We start from the raw sequence: 23,342 nt of genomic DNA on the forward strand, positions 1-23,342 counted from the left end.
GCTGCTCCTTGGGGATGGAAGATTTTTGTTGGTGGGAGAGCTCTCTCCTGCCATAAAACAGCAGCTACCCTGTGCACCTTTTAGCAGTACTCCTGTGTCTCTAAAAGAAAAGTAGTGTAGACAAAGCCTAAGTCATGTCTCTACAACCACACTGCAAACAGTGATTACAAATTCAATTAAAAAGTCAGAGTTCTTACTGTCAGCTTTTTTTTTTTTTTTTTTTTTAAATCTTAGCCTACTCGGGAGGTAGTAACTGAGCTTGAATAATACAAAACTTCTGCTGCATGAAAATGAGTTGTCCTGTAGATTCCACACTGATATTTTGTTTGGTTTACACAACAGATGGGCTAAAACTAAAATCTCGAATATGGACCCTGGAATGTGAAATCACCCCATTCACTTTTGGTTCTTGGTTGGATCCAAACCCAGAATGGTTCTATTTTCCTATTGGTGGAGGATGCAAGCAAAATCTCAGCCCTTCTCATTAGATTTTTGGCTCAAGGTGTTAGGATCTTGGAAGAACAGCTGATTTTATGAACTATTACCATTCAATGTTTATAGATTCATAGATACTAAGGTCAGAAGGGACCATGCTGATCATCTAGTCCGACCTCCTGCACAACACAGGCCACAGAATCTCACCTACCCACTCCTACGAAAAACCACCTATGTCTGGGCTACTGAAGTCCTCAAATCGTGGTTTAAAGACTTCACGGAGCAGAGAATCCTCCCTCAAGTGACCCGTGCCCCATGTTACAGAGGAAGGCCAAAAACCTCCAGGGCCTCTTCCAATCTGCCCTGGAGGAAAATTCCTTCCCGACCCCAAATATGGCTATCAGCTGAATCCTGAGCATACGGGCAAGATTCACCAGCCAGATACTACAGAAAATTCTTTCCTGGGTAACTCAGATCCCATCCATCTAATACCCATCTCAGGGAATTAGGCCTATTTACCCTGAATATTTAAAGATCAATTACTTACCAATTTATAAAAATTAATCAGAACAATTTGAAATTTCAATGCCCTCTAATCCAAACCTGAACCTTCATCCTCAACCTTGAACTCTAATGTAAACCTAATTTGGATCCACATCTGAACACTGCCAGTTTAAAACATATCTTTATACTTCGCTTTTTGAATTTCATTGAGGAAATAGATTCTTTGCAATCAAATACAATATTTTGAAAATTCTAACCTTGTTCTCTATGCATATCATGTGTAATAGAGAGCTGAATCTATTCTTTAAGTAGATTGGCTAAAATCTATTTAATAGGCAAACACTCTATAATTAAAAAGGAGTATAATTTAATAAAGGCTATAAGAAATGAATGAGAATGATCTTCTGGTTGAAACACAAGACTGGGTGACAGGAGAGCTGGATCCTGCTAGTTCCAGCTAGTTAGCTGCTAGTTCCTCCATAAATTGTGTGGCTTTGAGCAAGTCAAGTTTTTGTGCTTCACTTTTTTACCTGTGAAACCTAAAGTCTATTGTCTGTCTACTAAGATTCCAAGGTCTCAGGGCCAAAGATAGTGACTTCTTTTGTGTCTCGTGCAGCACCAAGCATTTTGTCTGTATGTAATTAATTGATAATAATAAAATGGGTAATTTTGCAGGGTTGTTGCAGGCTTTAATGGATTAATATTTGTAGAGCACTTTGAGATCCTTGGAGCTCTTATAGTGCTTCCTATCCCTAGAACTCTTGGTGTTTTGTAGTGGTGGACTAAGCATTATCCTCATTTTATGATGGAGAAACTAAGGCACAGGATCACACACCAATTCAATTGCAGAGCCAGGAACACAACCCAGGTTTGCTGACTCCACTGGCCCCTACGCGAGCATCTGTAAAAGAGTGTATGTGTGAAATGCTTTCAGATATTCATCTTAGTGCTGCTGTATTATTTCTCAGCCTCAAACAGTTAAGAGCGAATGTGGGGAGACATCCTTCATCCTTTTACATTTATTGCAGAAGGTTGATTTTTACCCCTGAGATGATCCAAAAGACATTCTTTAGTTAAATATCTTGAGTCTTTTAAAATGTTGTTTAAATGCTGATGTCTTAATGCGGTGCCATTTTTTCAAACTGTCAGCTGTAATAAGGACAGTACATCACAGATAACAGCAAGTACTAAGTAGGCTTCATAACCAGAGAAAGTGTTGCCTTTTTGGGGGGCTATATGTCAATATTTTTACAGTGAAATAAGATATAAAAATGAAAAGTTCTGGATGCATGTAGATTCTGGCATGTCAAATTGATTCCATTTGTAATGTAACAGAGTACCATTAATCTTTATGGTACAGATCAGGACGAAAAAACTTACTCTGCTGTTTTCTTATGCACTTAACTGTAGAGCAGGTCCAGCGTGCAGAAAGTTACCTATCTGCATCTTAACAAATAACACAAATTTGTGCAATGTCTGTGTATAATTTGAGATTTGAATTGTTGGCGCTAACGGTAGTACAGCAGCATGACAAAGAATTATGAAGACAAGTGTAATGCATTTGATGTTTCAGCTTTGTTGTGATTGCTCATTGTCCGGGGTGGGTAAGTGAGCTAATACCAACATTCAAAGAGTGAACTCTTACTAAACTCCTTTCTAACCTCCCATTACCTTGCTTTTCTTCTCCAACCCTCTCAATTTCCTTGTTATGGAGACCCTCACTCTGGCCAGAGAACGCGCCCGCTGGAATCCATGAACCTAGGTTGGAGCATCACCCACAAAGTTATTCCTTCCTCCCGACTTTACAGCTTGGGCAGGGCAGAGCGTGCTGTGTAATGTTAAAGAGTACAAGAGTATAGTGTAGTAAAGTTAGGTGTTGAATTATGCACAATCTATGGGATTAAACTCTAATAATGGAGCTAACACCGTATTTAAATAGATTAAATAACTCACTTTGATAACTACATATCACCAACCAACGACTGAATTGTACCTGAGTCTACTATGATGTGATGCTCCAGCATTTTAGAATAAAGAACTAAGCAGTAGTTTTTTAAAAAGAATTTTGCTCCTCTTTAACAATGGGCTTCTAAATGTAGTCTTATCTAGCTTTGCACCTTGAATTTAATTAAGAGGGAGTATGGAGAAATGAGGATTTAAAAGGGGGCAAGGAGATATAAAATTAGGATGTTCTGCAAGAAAGTAATGAAGGCGAAAGCTAATGAAGGCAAAAGCTGCACACTACTTAACTCATGCATAATATATCAGAGCTATGAACCATTTTTATTACCAATGCAAGGCGCTTTTCAAGATATTCTGTCAGCGTAACAGTAGTTTACGATGGACAAAATGCCCAATTGCTATATATTTAGAATTTCCTTCCAAAACTACTGTTTAAATACAATTCTGTGGTAGGGGAATACATTCATATTTAAAAATTGATTCCTTTGTTATAAAAGCCTCCTGATGTACCTTGCAAATTCCCTGACGTTTCATATTACGTAATAAATTCCCTATACTCCCACCCTATCCAAGCCCCGGCAGTGAGTGCTGCTGACAAAACCTTGTATTTATGCAAATGAAAGGTTTTGTATGGCTTGCTGGAGTAATGTAGACTGGTGGGACTGCTGGGAAAGCATCTTTACCCCTATTATTTATTAATCTTCAGATTGCCAAAAGCCCCATCCTGAGCAAAGCTGTGACATAGCCAAATTAAGTGTAAGGCCTTTGGCACAGAGGGCTGATTGAAATAGCTCTGGTAGTTACTTTAGAGCAGTGGTTTTCAACCTTTTTTCATTTGTGGACCCCTAAAATTTTTTGAATAGCGGTGTGGACCCCTTTGGAAATATTAGACAGTGTGCAAACCTCCAGGGATCTATAGACCACAGGTTGAAAACCTTTTCTCTAGAGAATACAGTACCCTGTACGCCGAGGAATTCAAGATTATTTTTTGTCATCTTAAAAATTCTGCTGGAAGCACTGAATAGCACTAAACAAACCTGTTTTATGAGTAGTTGCTTTTTCAGCAGCTGAGTGACTCGAAAGGTTTACTATTTCCACTGAATGCATCCAATGAAGTGAGCTGCAGCTCACAAAGCTTATGCTCAAATAATTTGTTAGTCTCTAAGGTGCCACAAGTACTCCTTTTCTATTTACAGAAGGTGCCTTGTCAGCCACTAGGCTGCAATAAACTTCAAATACATTTCATGAGAGCTGGCTGTATTTTAAGAATCCTTATTGAGGTTACAGGGACAAACCATACCCGCTGTGTAGAAAGAATAGTAAATATGGCAGGCGACCAGCTTGGCTTAATAGTGAAATCCTTGCTGATCTCAGCCTCTCCTCATAAGTCGTGTTACAGTCCCCTAATCATTTTTGTTGCCTTCCACTGGACGTTTTCCAATTTTTTCACATCCTTCTTGCAGTATGGGGTCCAAAACTGGACACAGTCCTCCAGATGATGTCTCACCAATGCCGAATAGAGGGGAACGATCACGTCCCTCGATCTGCTGGCAGTGCCCCTACTTATATGTCCCAAAATGCCATTGGCCTTCTTGGCAACAAGGTCACACTGTTGAATCATATCCATCTTCTCATCCACTGTAACCCTAGGTCCTTTTCTGCAGAACTGGTGCCTAGCCATTCAGTCCCTAGTCTGTAGCGGTGCATGGGATTCTTCCGTCCTAAGTGCAGGATTCTGCACTTGTCCTTGTTGAACCTCATCAGATTTCTTTTGGCCCAATCCAATAATTTGTCTAGGTCCCTCTGTATCCTATCTCTACCTTCCAGCGTATCTACCTCTCCTCCCAGTTTAGTGTCATCTGCAAACTTGCTGAGGGTGCAATCCACGCCATCCTCCAAATCATTAATGAAGATACTGAACAAAACCGGCTCCAGGACCAACCCTTGGGACACTCCACTTGATACCAGCTGCCAACTAGACATGGAACCATTGATCACTACCCGTTGAGCCCAACAATCTAGCCAGGTTTCTATCCACCTTATAGTCCATACATCTAGCCCATACTTCTTTAACTTGCTGGCAAGAATACTGTGGGAGACCATGTCAAAAGCTTTGCTAAAGTCAAGGAATAGCACGTCCACTGCTTTCCCTTCATCCACAGAGCCAGTTATCTCATCATAGAAGGCAAGTAGATTAGTCAGCATGAATTGCCCTTGGTGAATCCATGCTGACTGTTCCTGATCACTTTCCTCTCCTCTAAGTGCTTCAGAATTGATTCCTTGAGGACCTGCTCCATGATTTTTCCAGGGACTGAGGTGAGGCTGACTGGCCTGTGGTTCCCCGGATCCTCCTCCTTCCCTTTTTTAAAGATGGGCACTACAGTGCATCCAGCCCCATGGACTTGTGCTCGTCCAGCTTTTCTAAATAGTCCCAAACCACTTCTTTCTCCACAGAGGGTTGGTCACCTCCTCCCCATGCTGTGCTGCCCAGTGCAGTAGTCTGGGAGCTGACCTTGTTCATAAAGACAGAGGCAAAAAAAGCGTTGAGTACATTAGCTTTCTCCACATCCTTGGTCACTAGGTTGCCTCCCTCCTTCACTAAGGGGCCCACACTGTCCTTGACTTTCTTCTTGTTGCTAACATACCTGAAGAAACCCTTCTTATTATTCTTAACATCTCTTGCTAGCTGTAACTCCAAGTGCGATTTGGCCTTCCTGATTTCACTCCTGCATGCCCAAGCATATTTTTATACTTTTCCTGGTCATTTGTCCAATCTTCCACTTCTTGTAAGGGGTTGGACTAGATGACCTGAGGTCCCTTCCAACCCTGATATTCTATGATGATTCTGTGATTCATAAAAGGGTTTTTTCCAGGCGTTGAAAGAAAATAACAGAGACGTTTCATAAGAATGACTGGGCTGGGGCTCTGAGATGCTCTAAAACATTAGACAAGAGAGGAAGAAAAAATCTTGAGGTAAAAGCACAGGACCGAAATCTAGGATCCTGAGGTTTATCTCTGCATATCAGAGTCCCGGTATGAGTTTGGGCAAGTCACTACCCTCTTTCTGCCTCAGCTTCCTCACGGGAAAACAGTGATAGTGGGCCAAATCAATCTCTGGTGCAACACTATGGAACTAACTGAAGATAAATCAGGGATATTGGCCAGGATGAGCAGGATGTATATATCTGACCCAGTTATATTTACTATCTTTAGAGGGAAGGTGGGAGGCTTAATGCCTTGGTCTTTGCCTCCCTTATTCAGTGCACAGCCAGGTGTGCAAGATGGTGCACTCCAGCGCAGTGCAAGTGAGAGTTATGCAAGGATATAAGGTTAAGCACAAGGTGTAACCCTCCACCTGAGCAGTAGTAAGGCTGGGAGTGTCCTGTGCACTTACTCCATTACTTGCAAGTGTGCTTATTCAAAATTAGGTGTGAGTGGGGATTATAGATATTAAGCACTGTCCACATCATGCTAATAAAGCACTTAGCTATGCATCCCCTTCTGAAGTTCCTGCTTTTTTACTATGTAGAAGGGACTTACGGCTAGATTCACATAGGGATTTAGGAAGTTTGTCATTGAGCAATGTAGCACTTAACTTTTAGGCACCTAAAAAATCACAGGAACAACACTGCTTCACTAAGCCTGAGTAAGGTGCCTAGGCTCCTTATACAACGAATGGGGAGAGAGGCACTTTAGAATGCAATCCACAAAAGCCAGCACCCTGGTTAGGGAGCCACTTAAGCTAGTCAATGGGAGATGCTGACCATTGGTTCTGTGGTAAGCCCCGCCCTTTTGCTGAGATAGGCGCCTAGCTCTATTTGGGATTCTCAGCTGTGAACCCTCTCCTGAAGTTAGGCACCTAAGGTGTTTCTTGCAAGAGGAGGAGGCGAGGAGCTCCTTCATAACTTTTAGCGCAGTGGTTAGGGTACTGATGTGGGAGACCCCAGCTCAAGTCCCCCCCTCTGCCTGATGAGGCAAGAGATTTGAACAGGATCTGCCACATCTCAGGCAAGCACCCTAACAACCACTGAACTAGGGCATCTGATATGGGGTTCCCTCAATCTCTCTTGTTAAAGCTGTATCAGTGTGTATCAATAGTCACTGCAGTAGGGGGACTGAATCCAGGGTTCCCCACCTCCCAGCTGAGTGCCTTACCCACCAGGCTATCGAGTAATTCTCAGTTTTGCTATGGCTTCCCTTCCCACTGTTCTATTTCTGGAGTTAGGCAGCCTCCAAGCATGCCTACCAGATCAAGCCCTATCTGTGATTTCAGCAGCCAAGTACCTATCTTCCCTGGTTTGTGAACCACACTGGGGCTTAGGTGAGAGATAGGTGTCCGGTTGCCTAGAGTGAGGCAGCCATGCGCATGCTCAGAGGCAGAAATGTAGGTGCCTTGGGAACTTTTACTACAAAAGGTAGTCACCATGTGAGTTTAGGTGCCCTATAGGGTGACGTGGTAGCCAAGTGGGGATTTTGTGAATACCAGTAGCACCTAAATTGGGTCTTAGGCACCTAATGTAAAGGTCCCTTTGTGAATCTAGCCCTCAGTGGCCAAGTAACAGTGCTCTCATTAATGCAAGATAGACTCCCTTGCATTGCATCGTTTTTAATCTTGATTTGTCCCAGCTCCAATGCCTGCCTCTCCTTAGATCCCTGGTATAGTGGTATTCTGGGGATGGGGAGGCTGTGACTGAATCACACTGCACTCCAGCAATCCCCAACTGGCATACACTCCCTTGGGACTACAGTTAGCTGCCTTCGGTTCAGACAGCTTCTAGGCGGTCCTAAACCTTTACCCAGGCCAGCACAGATCTACCTAAGAATCAAGGAGTCATAACTGGTTTCCTGATGCCCCTTCTCACTCCTGCACCAGGAAGATCTCTTAGCAGGAGAGAATCTGAGGCTGTGTCTACAGTGGGCTGCAATGTGGACAACAGGGGTGTAAACTGAAAAGGTTACAAGTGTTGCACTGTAACTGCCTGTTTGGACGCTGCTGGTGCAAACTAAAGGAACTTAGTGCATGTTAACATAGTCCCTCATTTAAACAGGACTACATTAACGCAAACTAGATACTGTTATTCACATGCCCGTAGTGAGCACTGCGGTGCAGTGTAGACAAACAAATCATTCTGATTTTAAATGTTTTGAAAGAGACAACTGCAAAGTGCTTTTGGTTACAATAAATCTTAGAACCTCTTGGACTGGATAGGACAATACAGAATACTCTGTGGCCTGTGGACCAGGTGCCAGCTCATGCCAGAGCACCAGGCCAATTCACTTTCATATTAGTATAGATCAAAGTGATTGTAAATGTGTAACTGTATTGGTGTTTTAAACTTCATGAAAACTAGTGGGATGTTACTTGCATTGTTCTCATTTATCTGTATCCTGTTATAATGTAGTAGCAACATTTATATTGTGTATACCCCTGTAACTAATAACCCATGAAACAAGAAAGAAGCCTTGTGGAATGCAATGAGAACTTTAGGAGAAAAGTGCTAATTTCAAGCAAGTGATCACTGTGTGTGATGATCGGAGGTTCAAAGATTCAAATGCATGCCTCAGTCTCTGTCATCAAAGGAAAGCCCACCTGGGTAGTGACACTGTCAGCTTGTTTCTGTGAGAAAAAGCTATAAGTATGGATTCAAGGAAAGATCTCTCTGGACTGTTTGGACTCTTACAGGGAAGTGTACCAGATGTAAAGCAGAGATCCCAGAGACAATCTGGGTACCCTGAAAAGATTTTTGGGAAATTTATTTATTACATCACTACCACCAATTTGGAATTATAAACTGTGATTCACCTGTGCATATATTTTAACTTGTTTTAACCTCTCAATAACTCCCATTTCCTTTTCTTAGCTAATAAACTTTTAGTTAGTTTCCTATAGAATTGGCTAGCAGTGGCAAGTTAGGTGTAAGGGACTGATATCTTGGGACTGGAACCAACCTAAATGTGATGTGATTTTTGGTGAAAGTAACCATTTTATCAAAGTCCAGTTTGTCTGGGTGGTAAGATAAACTGGAGAGGCTAAGGGGACTGTCTGTGACTCTACAGAAAGACTGGTATAGTGATCCAGGAGTTCACATTTGTCACTGGCTTGGTGAGATCTAATTGTAAAACACACCACCAGTTGGGGTATCTGCCTGTTTTCTAACAATCTGCCCTGAGGTAGGCACTCAGGATCATGAGCCATTCCAGACACCCTGACAGGCTGCATTCCTCCTCTAGCAGAGAGGATGGACTATGCAATCTGGTGGGTCTTTTACATTTCTAATTTCTAGGGGTGTATTCTGAATCTTCAGGCAAAGCCTGAGTAAAAGGGCTTTGTGCAGAGGAATTATGTGGATCATGCTGAAGACAAAATCCTGCTGTCCTCCAACCTGTAATTATGGCCTGGTGCTCTCCTGCTGGCTGGGTAACATTAGTGATAAAACCTCTGAAATAAAGTTCTCTGTCTTGAATAAACATACATTTGAGAGCACAAACCATTACAATTCCTGCTTTGATTAGACAGCTGCAAAGCAGTATTCTACTTCCTTTGGAGTCCTGGACATAGATATCTGTTATGATCATGGAGCATAGCCCGCATAATCAAATTCCTTCAAACAGGAGAGTGATAGGGTAAGGTACAGGCACTGCCAGAATTGGGCTCCCCTAAATTTTATATCTTTATGTCCAAGATGGTTTTATTAGGCTCTGCCCTCAGAGGCTGGAAACCCCTGTTATCAGAATGAAGAAAAATAAAGAAGGCCAAATCAATCCTTAGTTGGTGTAAACTGGTCTAGCTCTGACTTCAGTACATCTACGTCAATTCACACCAGCAAGGAAATGGCTCAGAATACCCACATAAAGCTAATCAACAGGATCACAACGATGGACTAAACTGTGGCAGTGAAACTGAGAATTTCTTATAACACAGATTTTTACTCCTGCTGGACTATAGTTGCCAGAGAAACTGAGCTGACCTATCAACAGAGCTGGGCCATAGGGCAGCTTTATTACAATGAATCAGTTTATATTTCATTTCAAGCCCTCACAAAGGCAATGCATCCCCTTCTCTTGAGCACTGGAGAAATACCTTCAGTGAAGCCCTGGAGCTTTCAGGAACCCCATTTCCATATTTCCCGGAGATAATCCCACAGGCAAGTGGAGACCATGTCATTGCTCCAACTCCTACCAAGCAATCGGATAAGGAAATTACAGTGAATTGGTGACATATTGGTACATCATAAATGTGACTGACTGCAAACAGAAAGACCAAGTGTACCGCTTATTCCTATGACAGTTGTTAGTGATGTTCAGCCAGTGTAATGGTAACAGTCTCTTCCTTAAAAGGACCTGGACAAGGTTATTTCATATTTTTAAAAAAGGCTCTGTGATTCCTCTTAGAGCAACTGGCACAGTCCTATTTGTGGCAGCTGCTTGCCTCATGCTAGCTCCTCCTCTTCCCAGTTTATCGAGGTATCCCAATCCTGCCCCTTGTCTTGGCTCCTGTGACTCACTGATGGGTGGGCATGCCCCCTACCTCTCTTTGTTATGCTGTCGCACCCCTTTTTCTGCACTGCATCTGGCAGCTCCCCAGGGAGTGGATCTGGAGAAAAGATAGTCCTGCTGGTGCATTCTCCACAGAAGCAGAGGGAGGAAAAGTGCACCCTGGCCAATCTGCTCCTCTTCCAGCCCATTTTGTCTCCACCCCACCCCTGACCACAGACTCCATGGAGTGGCCTGGAGCCATTGAAGGGGCAGATTGTGCTATGGAGGCAGATGCATCCCCTTCAGCACAGGAGAGATGAGATGAGTGCAGGGTGGCTCCCCTTTCTGCACAGATGTAGGGTACCATTTGGGCATTAGAAATTAGCATCTCAAAGTAACAGATATCTACTTTTAGAGCTACATCGAGCCAATCTCTCTCTTTGGATTGCTAGGCAGATGTTTGTCTTCTGCCACACTTCTATTTAACAGGGACACACAGGAAAGGATTCTGTATCCTTGCCATTAGCGTATCATTTCCTCAAGAGTAAGAAATGAGAGAACAGAGCAAATCTCAAAACTTTACCTATTTTGTGGTATAATTCTGGCAGTTGAACCTCCACTTTCTCTCGCTGGAAAAGATGATATTCAGCCTGCTCACATACTGGTGGAATCATATTAAACTGTCTTGCTACAGAATAGGCTTCCTGTACAAAATCAGTAAAATAAAATGAAATATTAACAGAGACTATCCTTGTGGAATATAACATATCAATCAACTAAGCATCCATAAAATCAGTGCATGTCCCAGACCTTTTTAGGTATAAAGAATCTGCTACAAAGTAGATTCCCACATTCTCGTCAGATGCAATATCAATATTCACGTTTCCCAAGTTTCTTTTCAAATAGCTTTTTAATGTTTTGTTTTCTGTGTTTTCAAACAAATACAACAAATTCTCAGGTTTCAGAGTAGCAGCCGTGTTAGTCTGTATTCGCAAAAAGAAAAGGAGTACTTGTGGCACCTTAGAGACTAACAAATTTATTAGAGCATAAGCTTTCGTGAGCTACAGCTCACTTCATTTTGACCTGATCCAACTCCCATTATAGTCAATGGAAAGACTCACTAACTTCAGAGGTTCTTGGATTAGACCCTTACTGGTTAATAGTAACTCTAAGAATCAATTATTAAAAATACACATCAAATGTAGATTCTGCTCACTTCACACCTGAACTAACCTGTAGGCATGTATAAGGCATGTAGGCATGTATATGTCACTGCAGTGAAATATAGATTGCATGCTGACCATACATGCTCACATTGCTTTCATGGTACTTAGCTCTGAAAACACAACACACAGTTGTTCCTTTTTCTCTACAAGGTGAAATCAAAATTCCTCAAACTGATGGATCTCCATCCTAGAAGTCCATTACATTTTCTACTGCTGCAATACTCAGCAGCCTTGGGTTGACTACAACCAACCAACATGTTGATAAAGGTGTTACAACTTGTCTGCATTAGGAGCTACAAGTTTTTAAACAGCAGTTAATCAACATGGGTTATCCAATGTGATCCTCTGAGCCTCTCAGTGCCCACTGGCAAAGGGTTCTCTGTCAGACTACAACTGTTATCATGCCTGACAAACTCATTACGCATAACACACTGTTGTCATCATATTTATCCAAAGAGTATTTCAAATGGTATCATATGAAAACTGGTGACTTTCTGGTGATTAATATTCTTGTATGATGTATGTACAGTTAGCATGTCAAGAGTTATGTAGGTGTGCTGGATATATGCTACTAAAATATGTTTAGACCAAGCAATCCAAGTCAAGTTCATTAACAGATTTGTCCTAGACAAAGGAATGTATATTGGACAGTCCGCCAGGGTCAAGCTTCGTAAGCCAAAGACAATGGATAATATATGCATCTGTGGTAAATAGAGTGATCAAGCTAACAGGGGAAGGAGGAAACAACGTGGCTTGATTAAAAGCAAAAGACAATGGAAAAAAAATTGCATCTAAGTGATGACACCAACGGGATGAAGCCCCCGCTTGCTAAAAAACAAACAGCATGACCAAAGTTTGAACCCAAGGGGGTCATCCTCACTCTGGGAACAAAACAATGATTTTGAGGAAATATAAGAAGAAACAAAAAACCATCACTTAAGGGACAAAGAGGCCCGCACTTTCTGAAAGGTAGATCCCCAACCATGTGGGTTGAAGGTGCTGAGAACTGACAGTAAGTGAGAAATTGCCTGAGACCAGGATTGTAATCTGTTAAGTGTTAGACTCTAGAAAGTGTTTTATATTTGCTTTATTTTAAACCATTTATGGTTTCTATTATCCTTAATTACTGTCATTTAAATCTCTGCTCTTTATTAATATACTTATTTTTGGTTTTACCATAAAATCATCTCAGTGCTGTTTATTAAAGCTAACTTAACAGGCTGGTGTGTGCAATTTTTTTGGAGGCAGCGGACTTGGTAATTTCACTGAGTGTCCAGTGATAGCGGCTGGGCACTGCAGAGAGATGCTCTGGAGAACTTGGGAACAGGGGTTCACTGTGAAGATTTAGACAAGGTTGAGACTGGCAGAGTGTTGAGTTGTTCGCTGGTGAGGCAGACAAATTGGTGTGGTAGTGAGTTGTCATTCAGTTTAAGCTCCAGCAAGGCTCTCCCTTGCTGAAGCGGTGGGGTAACACAGCAGTTTACCATTCTTGGCTCCCTGGGGAGACTGTCACAGCTATTATGTTTTAAAAGAACCCGAAGCCTTTTTCTTATCCTAGACAAGGTTGTGCTTTCACCAATGCACAGACAGTAGATGCCTAAAGTATGTCTGAAAGAACCAAGCCGCCATGGAATCTATTCTTTTTACTGGTTATTTTTCAAAGTGCTCCTCTACATTCAGGACTTACATTTGGGCACTAGCATAGCTGTATCCATACAAACAACCAGTGTAGATGCGCAGCGCTGGTGTCAAGTGGGGCTTATGCCAGTGCGACTTATCCTGGTGTGAGGGCCGAGTTGCATCTATGCAGTACGTATACACTGATGTGCATTGGGGATAGCTACACCACTGCAAAAATCCCTGATATAGTCAAGTTCAAAGTCATGGTAAACTTCAGTCTCAGACTTGAGCCAAATGATTTTATAATTTACTGATACATTATTGAGCTCCTGTCGACCTCCTGACTGATGCCAGGCTCATTCGTCTTTTGGCCCTGGTTGATGAAGCAAGAACTCCTCAGAATTGAAAAACTGGCTTCAATGCCTATGGTCAGGACTCAGTCAGGACTCAGATTCTATAGGTCTACCTTTTTTCATCACAATAAGGGATAACAATTACAGTGTCTTTTACTAGAAAAGTGTCTGCTTCTAGTCTTGAGATTTCTGAAATTGATAGTAATGCTGACAAATCTATTTAATATGGCTGTGAGGGCAGCTGACTGAGTTATCCATGGAGGAACTCTTGAAGTGAGCTGTAGCTCACGAAAGCTTATGCTCAAATAAATTTGTTAGTCTCTAAGGTGCCACAAGTACTCCTTTTCTTTCTCCCCAATATTGGAATCATATTCAGTGCAACATGATCCCCTGGCACCCAGATGGGACACATTCCCAGATACTGTTGTTGGGGAAGTTTATTGAAGCATCCAGGACCATTGAGCCCATCTGGAGAACTCCAACAGGAGTTGTGAAATCAGTTCAGTAAAAACAGGTCAGACCACCTTAATCCACCTAAAAGTGGGTCTACACAACAACTGTAACTGGTTTTAAAATTGGTTTAGCTGAACACATTTTAAATCCAGCTCAAAAACGTTCCCAGCATCGACAGGTGCTTATTGTTCAATCTTTGCTTTGCATTTTGGTAAATTCTGCAGCCCTGAATGTGATCTAGAGTACGTAACAGAAACTGGTGATACTTTTTTAAAAGCTACATTACCATGATCTCCATAGCACTCCAGCGTGAGGTTCCCCAGTACATTGCCATCCCCTGGTTTATCACATGTGTCATTGCTCGGACAATTTCTGTACAAGAAGAAAAAGATGAGAGCTCTATGAAATTTCATATTAATCCATCTATTTACCACCCAAATTACTACAATATTTACAAGCAATTGTAAATAACAGAGCACACTATGGTTTACATGCGCAAGTACATTATATAATGATCACTAAATAAATACCAGCCTAAAACAGGATGTTAATATTACCCATCATTAATGTTTGCTTTTTTAGTACATGCACCCAACTTTACGGGGAGTCAGGCCCAAACTACAAGACTTGTTTTCAGATTTCAAACTCAACAATTCTGGGTGTTTGGAACTGGCATGTTAGAACTTGATCTGAATATACTTTAATAATGTAAATGGGGTGTAACCACTAAAGACATGGAATTCCAGTTATAGAAGATATGCATGAGATAAGAAATAAGGCCCGGGTTCAGGCTACTATAGAAATAGGTGGCAGCTGCCAAGTTGAGGTTGTGAATCTCCCAAGGATGGATGATGCCCAGATGGAAGGATTTTCCCTGGGCCCACCCTGTTTTACAGTAAATATGTGGCTATTAATAGTTCATAATGGGCTAAGCAGTTTTGGTCAATGATCAACATGAAACTAAAGCCAACCCTAAAATAATAGCTTTGTAGCCTATGTAATAATATATTCCATCTTCAAACACCTTTGTTTGCATCTTTTTTCCTGTTTATGGATGAAGCTGCATGGTACATGCAAATTTTAGGAGAATTACGATGGTGGGTAGTGAATGTAAATTTTCTTATTAAACAAAGTATTACATGTGCTCATGCTTATTCATGACATTTTTCTAAAAGTTAAAAACACAAGAGGGCAGCGTTGTAGAAGAGGTTTGTGAAATATAATGACTAAAAACCTCTGCTAAAAACTTAAGTTCAAAAGATTTCTTTTTAATTTAATTTTACAAAACACAAGTATACACACTGTCTTCTTGCTTTTTACTAAGATTGTTAAGATGCCAGGGATGAAATATAAAACTGGCTAATCAGATTGTTGGTTACATCAGTACACCTGATTTTTCTTTGTCCATTTACACCGTCACTGTGTATCAGTCAAAGTATTAGATTGTGCCTCCTTCCCCCGCCCCCAAATTTTACAGTTCTTATCAGTTCTATGTGGGACTATGGAAGAGGTGATATTTTTTACCATTAATAATGTAATTTAGCACTTATATAATACTTTGAAGTCTATGGAAGACAAAGACCTTTACAAATCTAGGTAGGCATTTTTCTCTCCATTTACTGATGTAGTATCTGAGGTGTAGAAGGTTTAACTAATTTGTCCATAGTTATTCAGAGTCTCAGTGATAGCCCCACGAACAGAAATTGGATATCCTGACTCCTGAGTTCCTTCCTCAGTCCATTAGATCAGAATGCCTCAACCAGGAGTGTGATCCAGAAGTGGGTCTCCACAAGTTGCTGAATGGATTTCACCTCACTGGTTGAGAAAGTAGCAAAATCTTTGGGTCTCACCAATGGGAGCTGTGGAGTGCTCAGCACATTTAAAAAAAAATCAGGCCACTTATTTAGGGTGCCTAAATTTAGGGTGTCAATACTGCAAACAAAGATGTGTTCTTAACTCGGAGTAGCTAACAGCATTAGCTAACTTGGGTTAAAATAGCAGTGACAACATGGCAACGTGGCTTTTAACTTAGGTTAGCAGCTTGAGTTCAACTTCAGGATGCCCTATAGGCTTGAACTCGAGCTGCTAACCCAAGTTAAAAGCAGAGCTGTCATGTCTTCACTGTTATTTTAACCTCAGTTACATAATACAGGTTAGCTAATTTGAGTTAAGAACACAACTGTTTTGCAGTGTAGACATACTCTGAAACACAACTGTTTTTCTAAAATCTTGGCCTATTAATTTTAAGATGCCCAAAGCATGCTAGGTACGGTAGAAATGAACAAATTCCCTGTCCCAATAATCTGGACAATAAGCAAGAAGAGAGTTATGTAATGGGGTGCAAATAAGCAGAACTCAGCTAGTGTTGATGTTTAGCATGAATCTTGTGGTTCCAATTTTTGTGTTTGAGAAGTTAGGGTACTCAAGATTTTTTTTTCCATGATATATAGAGCTATGTATGCATATACAACAACCTAGTTTAGTTTGCAGTTGTTAAATTGCATTGACCTTAAAATGAAGGTGGCTGCTGATTTTCATTCTAATAAAGGAAAAGAAATGGAGAAAGACTGAGAAGCTGGGGTGTGCAATATTAGCATTTCTAGAGGTCTAGAGCAAGATCCTCACTGGTGTAAATCATCTGTGTAGCTCCAGTGATTTAATGGATTTAATCCAATTTAATCCAATTTACCCTAGCTGAGACTCTGGTCCCTACAGTTTATAACTACCTATGTAATCATATTGCATAATTAATTTCCATAGGATTGGGGAGCCAAAAGATTAACAGAATTAAAAAACATTTTTTTAAATTGTTCTGGGGGAATAAACTGAAATTGACAGGCTGAGAGAATAAGGGATTGCACTAGAGTTTCTAAATGTTCCAGGACATTTGTGCCCAAGAATCTTTCACCGGTGCTTAATTTTATAAGGCCAGTTTTTAATAAGCTATTGTTACTTCTAGAAATAAAAACACAAAATATCCTCTTTCATGAATGTACTTGGTATTGAACATGAAGATTCACAACAATTAGCAGTGGACACTTGAATATGGTTCATCCCACATACCTATCTATCTTTGACAAGAACTTTGTAACTTGAAAACCAGTGTCTTCCCTCCAATACTTTACTTTAAAAGTGGAAAGTGATATGGGAAATATGGTCAATTTTTTCAGTCTTAATTCTCTGGAGTCTCAAAAAGTGTACTGAGCACCATATTTTTCCATTGAATTCCATGAGATCCTAGGGTTGGTAAAAATGGGTTATTGAGGCCAGATTCACTGAATTGGATATCTCTTAGTTTTCCCCTGCATTGGGAAATCCAGTCATGGAGAACCACATCAGGTGCCCTTGACTCACTACATCAGGAAATACAATTAAGAGAAGAACACCAGGTGCCCCCAGCTTACTGACTGCAATATATTCATTCAGAAATTCTCCTTCTCGCGGAGCATAGAGTGCATGTCAGATCATCCATTTCCTGATATCCTGGTCTCCTGTCAATGTTGTGGCCTGCTCTGTAATAAGGTTTAGGTGGATGTCATAGGAAGCCACAACATCCCTCAAAGGTGTGTGAGGCCATCAATGAGGTCTTCTCCATCCAACTTTTGTTGGCTCAAACACATAAAGCTGGTGTGCTGGTATGGCCTCCAGCATATAGAGGAAATGGCCAAGCCACCTGAGCTGGTGTTGAGTCACTTGAGAAGACATTGGAGGCTGGCTGATCTGACATCCTTATTCGTAACGTGATGAAATCACCATATGCCTTTAACATGTCATTGTTGTTTCATGCTAAAAGCATCCTGCTGGCACATTGTATCTCTGTGGTGGTCCAGGTTTTAGAGCCATATAGAAGGACAGAAACCACTGCTGCTTGACAGATATGCATTTAAGTCCAAGTTGATTTGTGGTGTTGATGCCACAGAGGCTTCCAAAGAGCAGGCATAACATCCGTAGCTGGTTGAATCAAAGTTTCATGTCTGCAAGGCAACCTCCCTTTTGGCGACAATAATACTCAAGTGAGTCAACAAATTCAACTTTTTGTCCATCAATTATGATGAGTAGGAGTAGAGATCCATCAGCCACTTTCACCAGTTTGGTGGTCTTCTAGTTGACTTGAAGACCAAGCTTACTTGCTTCTTCTGTCAATATATTCAAGGCATTAATGAGATTAGTTCCTGAGGATGTGAATATAGCCAAGTCATCTGCATGTTCCAGGTCTGTTATGTAAAGATCACGCAGTACCACCTCCAGTATGTGGCTAGTGATGGGCTTCCATCATTTGGTCCATAATGGTGTTGAACAGATCAGGGACAGCCATGCACCTTTAACAGATATCGCTGTTATACTCAAACCAATTGGACATCCTAATACCTCAGTGGACACAGCTCTAATTTTGGTGGTGCATTTCTATGAGAAGGTTGAGGAGCTCACTAGGCACAACAACAGCCTACAGGCATAGACAAAGTGATTGACGATCAACAAAGTCAAATGCAGATTTTAAATCAATAAAGGCTATATACACCTCATCTTTCCTGCACCAAAACTTTTGGACTTTTTCAATAATTTGTCTAATGGTAAAAATCTGCTACATGGTTGACTGGCTGGGCATAAACCCAGCTTGATGTAGATGGCATAGATTCCTTATGGTGGTCTTAACACGCTCAAGAAGAACCAGCATGAACAGTTTGCTTGGCATAGAAAGCAACATGATGCCACAGTGATTAGAGCATACGAGAGCATCACCTTTCCCTTTCCAAAATGAGAGAATAATTCCAAAGTGCCAGTATTGGGTAGTTTCTCATGAATCAATACTTTGTTGATAACATGGGTCAGCCACCCCAAGATCAAAACCTTGCCTTGCTTGATCAGCTTGGCAGCTATACCACGAATATTGATAGCATGGCTGTTCTTAATCTTGCAGGCTGCACTTCGAAGCTCCTTGACCGTGTCATCTACTACATCACATGGGATGGGGCAATATATTCAATCAGGGTGAAATTCACCCCTGTGCAGAAGGCCAGCACAAGGCCTGTGGATCTCTTAAGTAGGACTTAAGTAGTGTTTTGACCTTCTACTGACCATTCAGTGTTTTGGCTTTTTTAAAGCATCAGCTCCTGGAGTCAAGCAATGGTGTGGGAATCACAGCTTTCACTAAAAGAAAAAAAGTTAAGTTTCTGGCCCTCGTGGTTGCATAGAAAAGCTAGAAAATGTTACCTGAGTGTACCCTAAATGCCGGAGAGCAAAGAAAAAGAACCCCAACTTATTGTTTTTGAAAACGCTCTTGTTTTGGGGGGCCTGACTGAAGATTTTTGAAGATTTGGAGTTAGTAATACTGCTGACCCTTTCCATGGGGGGGGGGGAATTTCACACTCTGGGAGTGCTACTTTATATGGTGTCTAACATTGGAAATCCAATCAGTGCAAGCCCCTGGCACTGAATCAGTGCACACTACATGTATTGATGACTGGATTTCCCAGTGTCATGGGGTATGGCTAAAATGCAATTAAACACCCACGCCCGTGCTAGCTGACTCGGGCTTAAGGGAAACCAAATTTGTCCTGTCTCCATTCTTGCTCTGATACAGTGCAGGCCCACAAGAGGTTGGTTATTTTCATGATTAATCATGATGGGAAAATCACTATCCTGGCCACCTTTAATAATGCTATGTCTATTGCTGAGCTTGGGCACAACGGCCTTTCTGGATGGAAAATGTCATTCATTCAGAATCACTATTGTTAATTTAGCAACAAACAAAGGCAAATTTAGTTCTTGGACCCATATATTCAGAACTGTGTGTATGCAAAAATAAGCAGTTGGACACACAGCCCATAGGTACCATGACTGCTCATTGAAGGTGAAATTCACCACTGTACTGACCCTCACTGAGCCTACGCATCACTTTGTTTCCACTTACGCCTTAGTTTGAACAGAAATGTTTATGTATTCACATGACTCCAGGAACTGGGGCTTTAAAACACACCAAAAATCAAGAGACTCACACTGCACAGTATCCTGCAGGATGTCTGACAACTTTAATCTTCCTATTAGAGCTTAATCCTCTGTAGCACAGGACCCAGTAATTAACCCCTTTCCTTGCTTATCTATAAACTTAATGCTGCATTAAACCTCTTTCCAGAAACCCAATTCAGTCAAAAACATCTCAGTATTAAAAAAGAAATAAATCCATTATGTGGAAAAATATTTATCCTCATGATTGATTTTTTACCCTCTCTGATAGCATATCATTTAAATGATACCTGACAAAAATAAGCCAGATGAGGTCTGAGAGGCATAAGAAACATTTAATAGCATATTATCAGTAAAGCACAGGGTGTCTTGCAACTAGCAGGAGCTGTCTTTTTCAGGGAAGAAAGCTGCAAGAAACTGATTGGAGTTTACATCTATGTGATGGATTTTTGACCTATTAAATTGCAGTCAAGTTATTATGGAATCATAGCTATTGATCATTTAGATGGATTGAGAAAGCCTGGTCTGTGGCTTATTAAAGTATACACTACATTTGTAGCAGCATATATAACTGTCTAGAGTATCAGTTCCTGAAGACATTATCCTTTTATATCACAAGCATTCTCATCGTCTTTGTAAAGGGATCAAGCAAAAAAGCTTGGCAGAGGGTAGATTATTCTGAAAATCTTTGGAGTTTTTATGAGATTTTTTCTGCAGGTAATGAGAAACAGATAAACATAAAGTCTCCATCTATACTCCTAGAAGAAATCTCATCAAACTAGAAATTATTCCTCTTGCCATGCTTCTGTTTCTGTATATTTTATGTACAGCTTATTTTCATTGGTAGCTTGTTACATTTTATTTTGATTAGACTCTTTTTTCCCCCCTTAGAAGGGAAGGATGCAGTAGATCTTGCAGTCATTTTTTTTCATTTGGACATAGCCACACTGTATTTCAACCACTTTAAAGGCCTAATTAAATTTGTGAGCATACTCTGATCCAATAAACAGCATGATGAACAGGTAACTAACGTGGCACTGAATGGTGAAAGAATTTTGAGTATGTTCAAACAGTGGGTTATATGATAAATAGTCATTCAAAGAGTGTCTACTTTTTAATGATGGCTTTGTTTATTCTTTATTGGAGTAATAACTTCTTGAAGTTTGAATACAACATTTTCTAATACATTTGAATACAACATTTCCTTTGTTTCCTACCCTCTTCGCTAAATGATGATTTTTATTCCCCCCAGCCTTTAAAAAATAGAACACAAGTCAGCATGGCAAAGTGTATATCTTATCTAACAAATGTAACTGTAGTGATGTTTGAATAGTTCTGGGAAGAGGTTTGTGAATAGAGAATAGGTCTTTTGATCCCTCTGTTAGCTAGCTGGCTACCTGCCCAGGGGAACATAAATATGTCAGCGTCCTACAGAAACAGTAGCTATCAGGTTTGGGGGTGGAAGTTGTTGATCGATTGTAAATAAATGATTATTTAGAATCTGGAACACAATCCCCTCCAGACTGTAACAATTTTGAAGTCGATTAAAATTATTTCCTATGAGTCAAATCCTGGTGCCTGTGTCTCTTCTACCACAGATGTTAGGAATGTTTGTGAACAGCTGTGACATCTCAGATGAAAGGCCAAATGAAAGTGCTTATTATTTTTGTAATTCGTTATTCATTTATTACATTACTGTTATTTATTAAGCAAAATTTGGCCTAAGATGAGCAGTATTTTATAATAGGTGTGTGTGGCAGGAGATGAAATGAAGACAAGAATTATTATTTTATAATTAACTGGAATAATTTACTTAGTTCTACTACTTAAGAGTATGAAAGCAAGCCCCAGATATTTATACCACAAATCATAACATTTCCTCCCCTTTTGTACATAAATGCTGTTGTGTACACAGCACACAAGCAATTACTATAAATTTTGGAATCCATGTTATTAATCTGTGAATCCCGTGATGTATTAGAAATAAAGTATCGTTAGCATGTGCTTTGCAGAATATTTTAATTTGGCACCTAAAGAGTTAGTCCCGATCCTACCATTGACAATATGTGCAGATTCCCATTGACTTCAATAGGGCTCTCTATGGGTGCAGCAATCCCCTTGTGCATTGTCAAATGGGCAGGGCCTTACTCCTCAGAATGAATAGACATGGGCTAACTGGAATTCACGTGAGCTGCTATTTTCCAGTTGACTAGAGGTGACTAGGCTTCAACAGGGAATGTTGTTTATCTGCTTGCACCTGTATTTTTATTAAGCTGCAGTCTCAGCTGCAGAGAAGAGTGCGGGCTGCTAAGCTGTTAGGCTGCTGTTTTGATCTTACACTCTGGGAATCTCTCTCTCTCTTCTAAACACAAAGATATTGTTAAGAAATTCCAAATGCCTTTTGGTTCTTCTACACTTAACAACAACTCTCATAAGTAACACTCTGGTACAGGTGAGGTGTCACATCTGATCTAAATTCAAAGTTAATTCCAATTCCATGAAGCTTTTCCTTGCACAGAAGAGAGCAATAACTCATTCCAAAGCCACAGGCCATGGCCACAGACTAACAGCAACATAACATTACTTTCCACTTGATAACCCTGAACAAAAGTGATTTATTTTTAGCTAGAAAAAGATTCTTAAAAGCTCCCCTTTCTGTAACCACTGCTACAAAAACTGCATTTAAAAATCCCATGACTTGAGAGGTATAAGAAGTATAAAAACCATGTAATATTCTTTTGTGTCTTATTAATCATAGGGAATGTCCTCACCCCGCCTGTCTCTCTGAGACAGGAAAGAAGAGGAGTGGTCCCCATTATATCTTTCTTCCCAAGGCTCAGATCCATCCTCCTTCTGTCTGAACAGGGAGGACATATTCCACACACTGATCATCTCACTCATGTGAGGAAGCAGGGCCCAGCTACTTCTGTGGAACCACCCCTCTCTATGGGTCTCATGTCGACGCATGGCTAAAGGGTGGAGACTAGGCTGGCAGGGAAGAGATGCACACTGTTCCCACTTCAGCTCCATGAATCTTAAGCAATAAATTAATATACCTGCGGGTTGCATTCTATTACCTTTTCGGGAGAGCACCCCTTCTCATGGAGGCAGCCACCAATGTTGAAATCTCTGGTAGCATGGCTCCAGTGGAGGTGGGGGCTTCAAGGAAGCAGAACTAGTGCAGAGGCAAAGCACTTCCACATAGATGGCCGACGCCTCCTGCAAATCCTCATGGGCTGTGGACTGGCCCTCACTCTCCTGGCCCCCTTTAATGGAATGACAGAGAATGAACTCTGCAAAGGGATCCTTGGAGGGATTGCCTCTTTCAGGGCACCTCCCACAGGTTCTT

The 23,342-nt window shown here is 40.9% G+C and overlaps 1 protein-coding gene across 5 annotated transcripts in view; it reads right to left on the reverse strand.

Moving 5' to 3' along the window:
* The window catches only part of KCNAB1 (potassium voltage-gated channel subfamily A regulatory beta subunit 1), a 242,096-nt gene that overhangs the window by 4,784 nt on the left and 213,970 nt on the right, over window positions 1–23,342 (reverse strand). For all 5 annotated transcript variants that reach the window (XM_043491524.1, XM_043491525.1, XM_038417509.2 and 2 more), the window contains 3 exons: window positions 14,316–14,401; window positions 10,961–11,081; window positions 9,983–10,077 (listed from right to left, as the gene is read on the reverse strand). In XM_043491524.1, coding sequence (XP_043347459.1) covers window positions 9,983–10,077; window positions 10,961–11,081; window positions 14,316–14,401 — 302 coding nt within the window. The remainder of the gene's footprint in view (window positions 1–9,982; window positions 10,078–10,960; window positions 11,082–14,315; window positions 14,402–23,342) is intronic.

Source organism: Dermochelys coriacea, chromosome 9, assembly GCF_009764565.3.
Source record: "Dermochelys coriacea isolate rDerCor1 chromosome 9, rDerCor1.pri.v4, whole genome shotgun sequence".
In the NCBI taxonomy this organism is placed as follows: Eukaryota; Metazoa; Chordata; order Testudines; family Dermochelyidae; genus Dermochelys; species Dermochelys coriacea.